The 15,736-nt window shown below is 45.8% G+C and overlaps 4 protein-coding genes across 4 annotated transcripts; 3 read left to right on the top strand and 1 right to left on the bottom strand.

The window, feature by feature from the left end:
- The first annotated feature begins 7,710 nt into the window (after positions 1 to 7,710).
- On the top strand, positions 7,711 to 8,420 carry GGS25DRAFT_293711 (uncharacterized protein). Its single transcript, XM_049257585.1, has 2 exons — positions 7,711 to 8,225; positions 8,301 to 8,420. The coding sequence occupies exons 1-2, from the start codon at positions 7,916 to 7,918 to the stop codon at positions 8,369 to 8,371; spliced, it is 381 nt and encodes a 126-aa protein (XP_049117002.1). The 5' UTR covers positions 7,711 to 7,915; the 3' UTR covers positions 8,372 to 8,420.
- A 358-nt stretch (positions 8,421 to 8,778) lies between these two features.
- Positions 8,779 to 11,524, top strand: GGS25DRAFT_531839 (Alpha/Beta hydrolase protein; the record flags this gene model as incomplete). Its single annotated transcript, XM_049265533.1, has 3 exons — positions 8,779 to 8,951; positions 9,020 to 9,614; positions 11,294 to 11,524. The coding sequence occupies exons 1-3, from the start codon at positions 8,800 to 8,802 to the stop codon at positions 11,522 to 11,524; spliced, it is 978 nt and encodes a 325-aa protein (XP_049117003.1). The 5' UTR covers positions 8,779 to 8,799.
- Positions 11,525 to 12,596: 1,072 nt separating this feature from the next.
- On the top strand, positions 12,597 to 14,095 carry GGS25DRAFT_522038 (FAD/NAD(P)-binding domain-containing protein; the record flags this gene model as incomplete). Its single annotated transcript, XM_049264155.1, has 4 exons — positions 12,597 to 12,642; positions 12,754 to 12,791; positions 12,866 to 13,775; positions 13,866 to 14,095. The coding sequence occupies 4 exons, from the start codon at positions 12,597 to 12,599 to the stop codon at positions 14,093 to 14,095; spliced, it is 1,224 nt and encodes a 407-aa protein (XP_049117004.1).
- Positions 14,096 to 14,350: 255 nt separating this feature from the next.
- Positions 14,351 to 15,730, bottom strand: GGS25DRAFT_293729 (MED6-domain-containing protein). Its single transcript, XM_049257586.1, has 2 exons — positions 15,105 to 15,730; positions 14,351 to 15,040 (listed from the first exon to the last, which is right to left on the bottom strand). The coding sequence occupies exons 1-2, from the start codon at positions 15,528 to 15,530 to the stop codon at positions 14,537 to 14,539; spliced, it is 930 nt and encodes a 309-aa protein (XP_049117005.1). The 5' UTR covers positions 15,531 to 15,730; the 3' UTR covers positions 14,351 to 14,536.
- Between the last annotated feature and the right edge of the window lie 6 nt (positions 15,731 to 15,736).

Consider the following 15,736-nt stretch of genomic DNA (forward strand, 5'->3'; position numbering starts at 1 on the left):
ACCAACGGCCCTTTTCTGGCTATTTTTTTCTACTTGATAAAACGGGACTGCTTTTCTTCTTCTTATGGTAGGGCTTCAATGTTGTGTTGCATCTGCATGTATGTAGCTTACCATGCTCGGATAGGAAAAGTACAAGGGTTAATTACTTCGTCAACACCGACCAGATACTAGTTGTTTTGTCCCCTTTTTTTGTTTTTAGCCGTCCACTGTTTTCATTCTCTGGTTCATCGATCTGCCCATGCCTTGACAATATTCTTAGATGCCTATTTTACCTACCTGGGTAGTTATTTTGAGACGACATTTATCATGGGCCATCGACTCGACTAAGTTCATTTCTTCAGATGATCTTCAGATGATGGAGCCAGTCCCTTATCGTGGCGAGTCCGAAGTCTTTTGCAGAGGTCTCTTGGGATGCTGCCATCGAAGTATCATCTCCGGTGGTACAACGCCTACAGTGCCCCGAGCAGCCGGTTCGGAGTTGTATGCAGGTACCATTCGGGGCTTTGGGGGCAGAGTCACATCAATTGATGATCTCATTCTGTGCAGGTCATCGCAATTAAGATCTAGCATGCATAGCATCAAACAGTATTTTAGGGTATAACTAGCTGAAGACTGCAGCTGAATATGTGCGGCATTCGCCTGAATACCTAATGATATCTCTGCATTTGTCTACATACCACTATAGATGCTGGGGTGGTAGGTAGGTAGCATGGTTGCCACGAGGTAAGTATTTATTATTGGTATAATTGACGTCAATCGAGGTTCAAGTTAGTATTACTACATGTACATCAGTACTACCTAGTATGTAGTATGTAGTATGTACTACATGTAGGTATGTAGGCAGTTATACAAAGTAACATACATCATTACCTACATACATGCTGCACTGTGGTCGTAGTATTACCTGAGTATCTGTGGACTAACTACCCAGGTGACGAATGAAGTTGCTGTTAGTGGGGGTCGCATGCGTCTTAGTGCTTACTTATAGTGGCATAATTAGGCCCCTTCACCTATTAATAGTACTCCGATTATAATTTACGGGTGTCTACAAAGCGGCAAAGCAGCAAAGCAGAACTTGTTCAAGTTTATTTTCATTACAAAGCACTGCCCCGAGACGAAGAAAATAATTCCAAAAACTATTATACTATACACTTTTTTGTTAATGGATAATCACGTCTTGCAGTTAGTTGGTAAGCGAGAACTGTACTGTTACTACCCTGACTCCTAACTTCTGACTCTTCATCGTTGTACTACTAGTAATAATAATCTTCATAGGTTTCTTGTCCCCATTGCCTTATGTGAGAGGCCATCTATAAGCGCGTGACGGTAGGTGCTTCGCCTCGCCATATGAGTTTGAGTATAATCAGAAGCAGTCATGATGCACTATGTCTCATAGCCAAGCATTCTATCATTTTCGGCGACCACCGTCCATCCGTCCATAGCTCTCTATACTCCGGATTTTGTCGGCGTTGCTATTACTACATACCTACTAAACTTACCTACCTACCCGGAAAGGTGAAAAATGAGCATCAATGCCCACGAATGGGGTATACAGTCAATTATTCTTTCTTCTCACCAATTCGACTGACTCATATCTATTCGGACTACCCGCAAGTCCACGGACACATCGAATTTAACTAGGTAACTAACATTAGGTACTTACCTGGTACGTAGGTAATTATCATGAGTACTCATTATCATACCCAAACTTGTTCACTCTTGATAACTCCGTGATAAATACTGCACTGATGATATTCATCTTCTATAAAATAATCGAGTCTCATTCCGCCCCCAAAGATAGGGTTGTTTCATCTTATCGCCACCCGCCACCAAGACGTTTAACACAACTACATACATACATATCTACCTCGTCAGCTACAAGGGGTGCATATATACATAGTAGTCTTAACCTACTATATATTGTATTATACAATACGTATAATAAGCATATAATAGGCTACAAGGTTGATTGACCATCCGGACCCTACCGCCGCAGAAACCAGCTCGATATAGCAATCATTACAGGGACAATAGTGGGGTATCTTCACTTTCCAGTTGGTTACGCCAAGCTCTGTGAAAGCTGATGAGGTTCACAGTCTCGGTGTCCGAGCCTTTGAGATTCCTCAGTTTCAATGCCCTAGCAATAAAAGAAGGATATAAAAATTCTATAGTATACCTAGGTAGGTAATGCATGAAACTAGCCAGCCACCCCGCGTCTTTGATCCCCCTTTTCAGGTCGTCCAAGATCTATGGGTAACTAGTAAAGGCTAACCCTAGGTAACATCTATCAACTGTGGTTCATCAATCTAATTAGGAGACATTGCTCGAGGTAGCCAGGCAGCCATGTGAAATGCAGTAGTGATGGCAGTGATAGTATGTCACCCCCACGAAATCGCTAGATGCCTCCAGAACTCGGAAATCTAATCACATCAAACGATTGGGCTGTGTAAGTTCCACAGACCGGACGACAATTAAATTCAGCCCCGTTGCTCCGCTCCCCAAAGAAACCCGCAAATCCTCCATACATATCTACAATGCAGGTTGGTATATATAAGGCTGCGTCCTTACGAACCCTCGAACGGGAGTGGGGTTCCAGGCTTACCGAGTCTCAAATACCACCATCTAAAGATGCCAGCCTTCGGTAACGGTTCTCGTACGTCATCTGAAGTACCAAATGATCGGATAGGTATCACCTTTTTTGCCAATTTAGATTGCCAAGGGTCCAAGGGTCCTGAATAGTCTCAAGGCTTTCCACTTTTGGCCGTTGCATTCCGATTCAGGTGTTACTGTCCACAGCCGAGCTCCGTGGGTAACGTTAGAAGAACATCGCCATAACATCTTGTCGGAGTACAAATACAATAGAGGGGCAGTATACTTACAAGCCACCCCTCCAAAGTTCCAAGAAATCCATCATAATAGGACGATTGATTTGCAGACCCCAATCAGAGACGGAATGTCCTACAACCAAAAAATCAAATTCCAGGGGGGGAGCCATGAGGTCCACGTGGCATTGCGGGAGGTCTGTGAAACCATTGTAAGCAGGTTACCTAGTATCTTGCGTACCTACATTGGTATTACATGTGAGTAGAAAGATACGGAAGCCGATTTGTCAGTTTTCGGCACTGAAATGACGAATATATCTATATTTCTGCAGGAACTATGTTTTTAGGTAGGACGACGCCTTTCAGCGAAGGAGATGCAATGCAATGCAATGTATGTCTCGTATGCAATTTTTTTCGAAACCGTTCATGGCCAGGCTACTTCCATAGGATGCTACAGGCATACAACGTATAGTCGAACAACTAATTCGTGCTTGAGTATGTGCGTCTGCGAATCCTCATCATATCACCCAAGTTTAGCGTATGTCGCAACTTTCTCCTATAATAGTAATAAGAATAGAAGATTCAGCAAGCATTCAGGGGTAATTAGCAAATTTTCACTCACATCCATATATAGGAGCTCAATATACATAAAAAGGCTGCAATTTGATGACACGCGAACTTTTCATTGTCAAAATAGATATTTTGTTAGGGCTTGGTGAAATTATTGTCGGCAAAACGCCCCAACAAGGCCAAGAGGAATCAAAATATGCACTCCATCCAGACAGAACCAACATAGGGGTTAGCTAGCCTACTATCTAGATCAGTCAATCCTCTCTCCTTTTTGTCTCATCGGGCCCCGGAGTAAGATGGCGTGGTGAAATTATGGCAAAATAAGGCAACAATTAGAGTAACATTACCGTTACTCGACATAACAATGTTTATGGGATTATCATGTGAATTCCTTCCCAGTAACATCGCTTGATCATTAGGCTAACCCTAAGTACTAGTTAGAGTAGGGCCTTGGTGTAAGAAGGAAGCATCGAAGTAAATTACAGCGTCACAAGCAACTATATGTATCACCTACTCATGAGTTGATTACCTATATTGACATGTTTCTAGCCGGTAATCAAGTAGTTGAGGTAGTACAGTAGATGTCAGTTTAGAGGTTTCACCCCCTCCGTATACGGTATTACAGTCTAGCCACAATGTGGCAGACTTCATCATAGTTATCTTCGCTCATGCAATTTCCCTAGGTTAGACTGTGAGATTAATAGGGGCATAAGGCATATCGACTACAACGGACGGATAGGATATTGCTTAGGTAGGCCACGAACTAATCTTGGATGCCACCTAGGTAACTTCAAGACAGAAATAGCCAATCTAGCTAATTGGGCGATGAAATCATATCTCAGCACGAATACCTCGGTAGCAACCATAAAGTTCAAGTTTGGAAAGCCGCATGTTACATCGCCACGAGAGATTTTATTAGACGAATACCGACAACTGCTCTCAAAAGATAGGTAGCTTTCTAAACAGCAATTTAGCCTTAATTTCCCGCATAGTTTGATGTCTCTACGCCGTACTGATGTTGACATAGATTTTCATGTGAAAGTTGTTTGAGAGCTACTTGCCTAACCTAATAGGTAGGTATCTATCTGAAGTGATTCAGCTTGTAGTAGTACAGGTATATAAGACTAAAATTACGCATTCACTCATTAGATACCGAGGCATGGAACACGGGGGCGGAGTTACCCCATACATGATAATCGGCAATCAGAAGATGAAGAAGAACACGGGGGATTTACGGCTGATGGACAAGCCTCGACTCATTCCTAGATTCAACCTTTTTTTCCCTCTCGGAAACTACCTACACGTGCTCAATGTCTTGAATTGACACTAATTTAACCCAGGCTGAGGTTCGATGAGCCATAAAGAACCGCCTAATATAACGCCCTACGCCGTATTGATGTTTCGAAACATAGCAGACGCAACTAGAATCTTACGTACAGGCCTTATGACAACTAAGTAAGGAATCTAATGGGGGTTGCACAATACCCAGTGTTTCGTACTGACTCACATATACGTGCCCCTTAGTTAGTCGATTGGAAATTTACCTATTCGTACACCTGAATACCGAGGAAGTCAGCCTCAGTCTCGATGATAGAAAAACCACCGATGGGCGTACGATAGACATCTCACCTGGATAGATTGTCCAATTATTCAAATCCAATTGCCACTAGCACGTGAGTAATCAGGCAGTGCAAATAATAAGAAGCGAGAGAAAAGAGGCTTGCCGCTGAATTTTGTTTTTTTCTCTTCTTTTTTTATTATCATTATTTTACTGTTTCTTCGTAAACGGGTATGCAAAGACGTTTAGGCTACAGGAATGGAGCGTGTTGTGATATGGCGGTATGTATGCAGAAAGCTGATTGTTACGTTACTTGGATAACTCGAGTGCTTTGGGGCAGCTTGAAGAACGCTGGCAACAGCCTATAGCAGAGCTACCAAGCCGCCCCCAACAAACTCCGCCTTACTAATTTTGAACTTCACGAGACGCCACAGATCGAAGAGCAACGTACTTAGGTAGGTAGAGCCTCAAGCCACTTCGAAACGGGTTTCTTTGTGCGAGGGTGCATCTAGATGTATCGATCTAGGTTAGCTAGGTAGGTACATGTATTGTACATGTAATAATATAGATACATCGATACATTGGTTACCTAGTCGGCATGCACCACATATGTACGATGCGTGTGGTATGCGTATGGTATGCGTGTAGTATGCGTGTGTGCATTTACACTATGTAGGAACTTGAGACGAAGAGGCGCCTGCGACCCACCCACCAACCCCCCCAGATCGATTATTCCCACGTGCGAGACAGGTGGGATAGCCTGGTTTGGTATTACCCGTACTGTGTATTAGTAGAAGATGACACGATAGGCACGATCCCTTGGAGTGGCTTTGGTCAGCGGATGCAGTCCCGCGGCCCGAATACTTAGCTTTGACTTGCTACCTAGCCGGGCCTCGTCCAATGGGGGTATATGGAATTGGGAACTCAGTCACGTTCATGCATATTGTACATTGCATTATAGGTACTTGTAAACCTATTCAAGGTTACCTGTGTACCTTACCTGTCATACCTGGACCGGAGAATGAGTCGACCAAGCCACAACCACACCACTGGTACGAGATTATTCTTTCATTGGTTCGCTGTCAACCTTACTTCCACAATTGCCATTCGCCGTATTGCACGTTCGTTGCAACTGAAGAAATTTCAATGATGTCTAAAGTATATCGCCATTCAGCAGGAGAGGCAAGTTCTTATAATTCAAAATAGACGCAGGCTATGCTGAAATAGACGGTATCTGATTTTGCATGTGATCGTGATCTTGTGTGCTACCTACCTAATATACTGGCTTATCGTGCTGCTTCTGTAAGTGATTTGAGAGGAGGTTATGATTGGTAGTCTTCACCGTCGGTAAGAAGAAGCCCCTTAGGCGAATTAGTTACGATGTGTAGAGTCGTAGACAATATCACACCGAGCAAATACACGAGGGGGGATAAAATGCAGCATTGCAGTATCGGGACCGAATTGGCCCCATTGGGAACTAAGCCTCATGAAATACTATATGATGCTGGAGCTGGAAAAGAGCCTCGGCTGGCCCGACGCTACAATGCATTTTATTGACCTGATACTACCTAATTAATTTTCCACCTACTTACAAATTATCGCCGGGAGGCCTTCATCCTCGACTGAGAAGGCTATGCATGTCCTGTTTATCATACATATTCGAAGTTGCGATTGGGGGGGATGGAATAGCCTCTAGATTTATGATAGAATCATAGTCTATCCCTGTCAGGGCCGTGAGCTAGTTACTGGAGATTGGGTACTCGGTAGGCACTCAGTAACTACCTGGATGCCTGTCTATGCTGAGCAAGTGCCGGCTCACATCATCTTATAGAAGATGAATGTAAATAGTATATAGGGGTATATGGGGGTTCAGGAACTAGGGTAATGCATATCTATAAACGTAAGGGGGGCGAGGCTTGCTCTCTTATGCACAGAGGGAACTGGTACTTATTCTACCGAAGCCCCTGATATTACTTTATTCAATCTGTACCTCACTAACTAATAGATACCTCTTCAAGGAGCTATAGAGCGAAACAGTAAATTATGACCAGAGAGGCTTTCAAGAGCGAGCGTCGTGAAATCTTTGAAAATGTTGAGTATTGCAACCTTTTTCACGGCTGTACGTGACGCCCCCTATTATTGCAAGAAATTTCATTAACTATCTACTTACCGACGTAGTTAATTACTAGTGGGGACTTATCATATTTAATACTTTAGTCCTACTACAACCTTAGAGAACTCTACTCTTCCCTGACTAGCAGTGAATCTGTGAACTTTCCCCAACCTGTACCAAGTATAGCACTATTGGACGTACTCCAGTTTATTTCTGTTCCATTCAAAGTGAAGCTCATCAACAGCATCTTAGCCCCCCTATGAAGACTCTATATAAAATCCAACGTAGTTTCGTCAAGCGACACTTCAGTCCTTAAGAGTTTGTAGACCCCAGGGGGTGTCACGTGATTCTATATGCCTTAGGTCTACAGCCTCATGACATTCTCAACCCTTCAGGGATCCTTATTATGAACTTCTTCACACGTCACCGAATCGATCGACCTTATCCTAGTCAGATTTCTAAATCTAGTACCGGGTATATGGAACCTGTAGATGCGCCACGCCGTGCCGCACAAACGCCTCAACGGTAAAGACAAGCTTAGATGAATAAGGTTAATGATGTACAGTCTATACTAAAGAAAGGAAGGAAAGTACCTTTTCTACTTCCAACAGGATTGATATTCTGATTTTCAAGCTGTGGTAGGCCTAGTGTTATAAGACATTTTATAGCATCCGTGATCCTTAAGAAAGCCTCAATATTTATGGCACAGGCTCTTGGCCAGCACTTATAAATGATGATACTGCACCGTCTAACACTTATAGATTTCAAATAGTTGAATGCTTTTCTTTTGACTCTCAAATTGCACTAAATAACACTCGTACTATATTTCCATCCCATTAGAAAATCGAAAAGATGAAGTTCCTTACGTCGTTGGTGTTGCTCGCCGGGGCAGTATTTGCACTTCCCGCCCCCAGTCAGCCCGAGTGGTTAGCCCCGATACGTGAGCCGGTTGACGGGGCAGTGGGAAATCGATGGTTAGTCATGCTCAAGCAAAACCACACCCTGGAGGAGCACTTCAAGACTATCGGGGTCGACCTTTCCAAGGAGACCGAGGATCACTTCAAATATTTCAAACTCATAAACACCTACGGCATCACTCTGCCTGACCGAAAGATTCTCGAAGATAAGATTCGACATGATCCGGGCGTTAAAGCTATTGAAGGTACGTAACTGCTTTAGACAAGGGAGGACGATAATTATAAGAGAAAATAATAGTTGCTAACTTGTGTTAATGAAGCGAGTCAAACTGTAACGGCATATGACAAGGACGACAAAAAGAAAACCTCGTACAACACCATCTCAATATGAGCCACTTGACGTAAAATAGCTAGTTAACTGTTGCCTTATCTTTTCTTAGGTATTTGGAATTTGGGTTTCTACTTTGTACAAACTTAGGTATATGGGAATTACTCCCCTTTAAGGCTGCTTACTGTAAAACAGCTTTCATAGTTGAATATGTAGAGACAGCTATTCCTATGTAGTAATAAATTTGTACCTGACGATCCTGTATAGTCTTGCCTTCTCCACTAGACTCTATTCTCCTCTGGTGGGTCAAGGGACTTACATACCAGGAGCTATGTTTCAAGGTTGTTAGCCTTCCATTGCCAAGAGCAGCCGGAATACACGTGGGCTATACCTGCAGACTAATTTACCCGGACCTGGTGAAATTCATTTTTTTTCCCTCTATTTCTTCATGATAACTTATCACGTCAAGCAACAGACCTATATATAGAACGATGCTAACCTGGGCCAACGCCATTAATCTTGGCTCTGCTGAAGAGTGGTCTCTCAAGAACAAATACGGGCAGGAATACCTCATACAAATTGGATTCCCCCGTGACTGGCCCGAGAGCACATGCTCTTCCGGCGATAACGGAGTGCCTGTTATGTAAGTTATATATTTCACTACCGAGAATAATATACAAATTTACCTATATCTAACAAAAAATAACTTAGCTACTTGCTAGATGGGAACTCAGTTTTCCTCACCGCGCTTGAAGCACTGCAAAGGAGACTCTCACTAGGGCTGTCTTCCTTCCCAGCCGGTGTTGTCGTGGCCATCGGCTACCCGATCCCACCACATTCAGACCATCTCTTCAATGCTAGGAGGGCCTGGGACTTCACACCACCGGCGCCGAACAACACGGAGATCGAAGGGGGAGCCAACCAATTCTTAGACTTTATCAATGACCGTGTCAGGCCCTTTGTCTGCCAACGGTTGCTGGACAGACGTGGCGTGGCCGTTGGTAGGGAGGCGCTCTACGGTCATTCATTTGGCGGACTATTCTGTCTCCATGCGCTCTTTACACATCCGAATGCTTTCGACTGCTTCATAGCTAGTAGTCCTAGTATATGGTGGAATGAGGAGTTCATATTAAAAGAAGAAGCTTCATTCAGACGGATGAGTACGAGCGATGACAGCTTACGAGGACCGTCCCTCATGCTGTTTGTGGGTGGCCAAGAACAGAATCCACCTCGGCGCCGTGGAGAGTCCAGTGATATGTATGAAAGAAGGAGACGGATACATGGGGAGTTGCGCATGGTGGACAATGTACGTGATATGTATTGTCGGCTCGTGGTCACTGGTGACTTTAGGAACATCTCATCTCATGCGTACGAAGGTGAAGATCATGGTACAGTGGTGTCATGCTCACTAAATAGAGGACTCGTTACCTTTTTCGAGGATTGGCCATTTCAGACTTGAGGTGTTTCTTGGTTTTTACTCATTTAAATATACTCCCATTGCACTTATTATCGATTTGACTTATGGTTATCATTCTAGGTTCTTACCACGTATTATGAGCTTCAATACGACTAGCACGTTACCTTGTAAATTTCCTCGTCGAGATATCATAACTCTGCTGGAACCGCGCGTGTCACGCAAGTCTAGATTAACATCTAACCCGAGGCAACTTGTTCGAGTAGATCCAGATTGAGGTCATCCGAAATCGGTCATTATCTAGATCTAGGACAGGCCGAATCTAGACGTGCAAAGCAGATCTTCGCTTACATTGCCCCTATATGGAAAAGCGATGCATAATACCACGGTACTCCCTGCCATATTTCGTGCAATAAGTTATAATATATAGGTCTTTCATGATAGCAACAAGTTAACTCGGTCCCAGGAATCGGAAGCAGATGGGAGGAAAGCGGACTAATTTCGCACCTCATCCTGAGAGCGGAAAGGGGCTAGAGCTTAACCAACCTAGTGAGCTCCACTAAGGGAGATCGCCAAGCCCGTAGTCCTTGCCACTAGGCGGATCTGATTAGATTAGATGGGCAAGATAGCTGATTGAAAATGGGTTGGTGTAGGCTTCCTTATTCGTGCTGTGAGATTTTACTTCAAGGTGAACACGCATTGGTAGTTGGGAGAAGCCTAGCCTAGGTTAGTCGCTGTTCAGAATATGACGTGTATAATGGGAAGGACATCAGGGGGAGAAGATGATACGTAAAAAATGAATAAATCCTGCCCCTATTGTGTGCCTGCTAGCCGAGTGTCAGGTGTGCTGTGAGCCTCTATGTAACTCTCGGGGGCTGTCGAAGCCCACCACTCACCCAAGCCAAGATGACAAGCGTACAGGAAGAAATAGTACACGGCAGAGGCGAAAACAACGGTTTTGAGAAGTCTGCCGGTGTAGTTTAGTTCGATCAGCTGAAAAAAAGTGCGCCTCGAAAACGGATCATCTCGGCCTTCTTGGGGTTTTGTACCTCCTGTGGCAGATACTGACCCAGATTAAATTGATTTGAGCTTGAAAACTAATTCCATGGTAGGTTATACATCACGCCCTTAATATTGCCTTCAACAACTACTCTAACCCAACGTATAGCGCATACGCAACGAGCTCCTTCAAGGGCCACTCGCTCCTCAGCGCCTCTCGGGTTGAGGGGTCTATCGCAAGCTTGCTTCTTATCCTATCGTAGCGAAGTTATCAGATGTGAGTTACTCATCTTTTCCTACATATGCTCTAAAAGGATGATTGCTGACTTAGGAGTCACTACGTGTGCCAAGATTATTGGCCGTGTCGAATTCTTCGCCTTCTCCATCGGCCTTTTACCGATATCTCTGATCCTATATGCTGCATGACAGAACGTAGAGTCGTATCTCGTAAGTTTCCAGAGTTGGAAGGATTTGGGTACTTACTAATGATTCTAGTTTCTTATACCTAGGGTTGGTATCGTTGGGTTTGGTATCACACAGCAAATCTTCATATCAGATCTCACTAGTCTTAGGAACCGTGGTCTGTGGCTTTCGCTCTGGACAGTATCAGCAGTATCCCTACTCTCTACCTTGGAACGATCGCTGCTGCGTTTCTAACCATGTCAACTCGGAGGTGGGGATACGGGATGTGGGCGATCGTCCGCCCCATAGCCGCAATCCCTCTACTCCTTGTTTTCGGCCTCCTTCCCGAGTTATCTTCAGGTAGCAGCGCATTTCTCCGCCGGCCACGCAACAAGGATTGAGTAAGTGTGCCACTGGGTACTTAGTCATTGCTTGCATAGTTTAGCCTAACATAAGAATCCTCACAGTAACTCGCTCCGGGTGGCCCTTCAAATAGCCTCACTAGCCGTTGCTTTTGATGCACTATTAGAGACGAGCTAAAGTATGGATCACCATTGGCGCATGCCTCTGCATCCTAGGCCAAGGGCTTGAGATACGTCTTGTTAGCATGAACGAGATTCGCCCTGCAAATGAAGCATCATTCATCACAGTCAAGACCCTAGCAGGCGTCGGCAGGGGGGTTCTATCAGACAGCAGCGCAGGTATGTATACAGGCGTCATCAACCCTCCCGCATGATAGCCAATTACATAGCTCCCTTCGGATAAAAGCTTGAATAAAAGCTTGATTAACAGATGTCAGATAGAGCGTACGGTATATCACTGTGGAGCACGATAGTCTGTCGTCAGCATGGGCTGATCCCTAAAGAAATGTTAAACAGCTTATGTAGTCGGTATCTGTACGTACAGGGGTCGTGTCATACGGCGAGAATATTGGAACAACACTGCTGGCTCGTCTTGAAAGTGGTGATCTCCGGAAAGCCGAATGAACTCGGACCCGATAGGAGAGTCCACCGAGCGGGTATAGGCAGTAGCAAAACCGGAAGCACGACCTTCTCATGACTCATCGGCAACCAAAATACCCAAAGCGGGAGGACATTTTATTTGGATACACCGACTGAGCTGAACGGCGTAAATGTGACATACGATATATCGGATGTATGGCACGTAGAATGGGAGAGGGGAAATGAGGTCTTCACGTTCGACATGCCTATCAACCAACATATTATGTATGAGGAATTCCCACACAGACCCCAGCTTTGAGGAGACCGGAACGAAAATAGATTGCCTGTAGTACCTCATACATGTCTGTATACAGACGGGGATTACTCACCTCCGCATTAGTTACTCATCGTCCAATTCCTTCAACCCACAGCTTGGATAGATAAAAAGAATAAAAAAGACTCTCATTTGGAGCGAGCACGATAGCTTCTTATTGTTTCATTCAAGTCTCAAGTCAGCATAAAAAGAATAAAAATGGCGGAAAACGATAAATCACTACCTGTTCTCATCATCGGATCTGGTAAGAGAACCCTTTCCCCCCTTTCCCCCCTTTTCAATTTTTAGTATAAAATAGTTCGACCTACCTAGGTATATAAGAAAAACACCCATTGCTTATCTCAATATGAACTAGGCTCCAGCGGCCTAACCCTAGCTCATGGCCTCCACCTAGTAAGCCCTCCTTGTCCCTATCTACCCCTTTATATCTTATCCCACCGTGCCAGCTAAAACTTCCCAACCACCAGAAAGGCATCCCGTACAAGATCTTCGAGAAAGACGCCTCGATCGCGCCGCGCCACGGGCGCGACTGGGGCATAAACGGGCACTGGTCGATGCCGATGCTGGCGGCGCAGATGGGGGCCGAGAAGTACAGCCGGATCAACAGCGTGCTCGTGGACCCGTACCTGCCGCTTAAGGAGGTCGAGAGCGGGCCGATCCTGAACGGCGCGACGGGCGAGCGCATCGGCGAGGTCGTGATCCCCGACATGCACCGCCTGCTGCGGTCGCGGCTGCGCGCGCTGCTGGTCGAGGGCGTGCTCGACGTGCAGTTCAACAAGACGCTCGCGCGCGTCGCGTACGCGGAGGATGGCCGCAGCGCTACGGCGTACTTTGCCGACGGCACGCAGGAGATGGGGAGGCTAATCGTCGGGGCGGACGGCAGCCATAGCACGGTGCGCAGCCTGCTGGTCGGGGAGGAGCGCACGCAGCTCAAGCGGCTGCCGCTCGTGGCGACGTTCGTGACGATGTCGTTCCCGCGGGAGGAGGCGCTGCGGCTGCGCAACAGCGGACACCCGATCGTCAACGTCATCCTGCACCCCGACGACAAGGCGGGGTTGTTCGCGATACTAGACGCCAAGGACAAGGACGCGCCGGAGCGGTGGCAGTTCATGTTCTACGTCTCGTGGCCGTACAGCGTCGAGGAGCAGGACAAGGAGGCTGGGATGGACATCGCCGGCCGCATACGCCAGATCAAGGAGAAGGGCGCCGGGTTTGTAGATCCGCTGCGCAGCTGCCTCGACGCGCTCCCCGACGACCACACCGCGGCCTACCATGTCCAGAACGGGAATTGGGACCCTAGCTTGCCTGAGCACGCGTGGGATAACCATGGTGGCCTGGTTACGTTGATAGGTGACGCGGCACACCCCATGACATATCGTAAGTTTGTATCCAAGTTTGGCACATACCTCCCTACTTACCTACCTTCCCTGGTATGCATATATCTAATAAATATTGTACCCGGGATAGATCGTGGACAAGGACTAAACCATGCAATTACCGATGCTTTCAAGATCACCGAATTGCTGAGTAGCCCAGAAGGTCGGTCGCAAGCTGAACTAATCAATGAGTACGAGAGTGATATGAGGGTGAGAGGCGGAGAAGAGGTCCGGCTGAGCGAGATGAACTCCCTCATGCTACACGATTGGGTCAAGGTTCAGGAAAGCCCGCTTTTGAAAAGAGGATTAAAGCGAGTTTAGGACGAATCCTGCTTATTACACGAATGGAATTATCGTACATCAAAGAGGTTAAAGAGACGTGTGAGGTAGGCACCTATGTATGCACTTCATCTATAGGTATCTATCATCCAGCCGCCTATGAATCAGTAGAATCCAAAGAATAATGGGTACCTACGTGATTAGTGTATCATATTCCTTGAAATCAGGTCTGCTGCCAAATCATATGAGGTGTTGGTATGATTGGAATTAGTATCTGGCTGCGTATCTGGCTGCCTCTTTGTATCCCCTATTTTGTAGCAAACCTGCCTACCTACGTACCTCCAAGTACAAAAAGGTTAAGGCATTCTGGGTATCAATCCGTGATTTTCCAGTTCCTTAACGCCTATCACTGTAAAGGAAAACCGCCTCTACCTTACGGGACATCTTACATTTTATCATCCATTCATTGCTTTAGTTCTCTGTCTATGCAGCAGTGGGCGTCGTACCCGCCTTGCTTCTCTTCCGCTTAAGTTTTGACTGTCCCGTGGGGGTCTTCGGCGTCTTGTCGCCCTTTGTATCCTTCTTATCTGGTTCAGTGGCTGTAGAGGTTTTAAAAGTTGTGTTGAGATTTGGTAGGCTTGGCGGCTGTAATTTTTCTTTCCGTCCAGTTGAGCTGAGGTGGAATTCGCCGGGCTTGCCGGTGATAGGATTCTCGTCCATGTACTCGCCGCCATACTGCATATGGATAAAGAACGAGTGTTCTGCCAAGCTGGAGTCGGGGGCAGACCGAATGGACTTCTTCTGTTCGGGACTGGATTTGCTTCCTGGGACTTCGGGCATTGGTGTTGTACCCTTCGATTCTAGCCCTTGAATTTTGGCGTTATTGGTACTTGGTGTAATTTTGTAGCCGTGACCGAGAGCGGGCGACCAAGTTCGCGCATCGTCTGCAATGGAGAAGCACTTGCGTAGTGATGAGGCAATGAAAATCTACATCGACCGGTCAGTCTTGGGAGTCTCGTAGGCCAGCAAAACGAGAAGTTTAGTTGCCTACCATATTGTGACTCAAAATATCAGCTAGCGTAGGTGCCATGTATATATTCTCCCCAACAATATAGTATGCCGCATGAACGGTAATCTCATCCTCAGGGTCTCGCTTGCGACGCGTCTGCTTGTGGATGACCCAGACACCGGTGCCCATACCAGGACCCATCTCCGCGGGCTCTTGAGCGACGATGTATTCCAAGCCGGACATCTCTCGTAGGCGACCCTCGAAATTCTCACGGTTCATGATTAGGTACAACATGTTCTCATTGAATCTAGCTTGGTTGTAGACGAACGAGTTGTTCGAGGTGCGATCGAAGAAGGGTGATTCTGCGAAGTAGAAAAGCACCGTATTTGAATGTAGTCCACCCATTGATTGTAGCAAGGGTTTGTGGCGCCATTGGATCTCATCCAAAGGGTCATTTGCGGTTGCCATTTTCGCTGCTCAAATTGGTCGTTGATTAGAGACGAATGACTTTGAAGTGAAGCGTCGTAGGTGTTGTAGACATTTAAAAGTTGTAGCTGAGAAGAAGATTTGAAGAGGGAACCTTGAACCTGAAATGATAACTTGAAAGAAAGGACGTGCAGGCTACTACATGTAGGTTAGGTTAGGTTAGTTAGTTAGGTAGTTAAAGTTCAAGG

This window comes from Hypoxylon fragiforme (assembly GCF_022984875.1).
Source record: "Hypoxylon fragiforme strain CBS 206.31 chromosome Unknown GGS25scaffold_5, whole genome shotgun sequence".
NCBI lineage: Eukaryota > Fungi > Ascomycota > Sordariomycetes > Xylariales > Hypoxylaceae > Hypoxylon > Hypoxylon fragiforme.

What these genes read in the sequence shown, in the direction of transcription:
- GGS25DRAFT_293711 (XM_049257585.1), top strand. Translation starts at nt 7,916, where the DNA reads ATGAAGTTCCTTACGTCGTTGGTGTTGCTCGCCGGGGCAGTATTTGCA. An exon ending in GGGCGTTAAAGCTATTGAAG is followed by an intron (nt 8,226 to 8,300) that starts GTACGTAACTGC and finishes GTGTTAATGAAG; the next exon opens with CGAGTCAAACTGTAACGGCA.
- GGS25DRAFT_293729 (XM_049257586.1), bottom strand. Translation starts at nt 15,530, where the DNA reads ATGGCAACCGCAAATGACCCTTTGGATGAGATCCAATGGCGCCACAAA. An exon ending in ATATTTTGAGTCACAATATG is followed by an intron (nt 15,041 to 15,104) that starts GTAGGCAACTAA and finishes CGGTCGATGTAG; the next exon opens with ATTTTCATTGCCTCATCACT.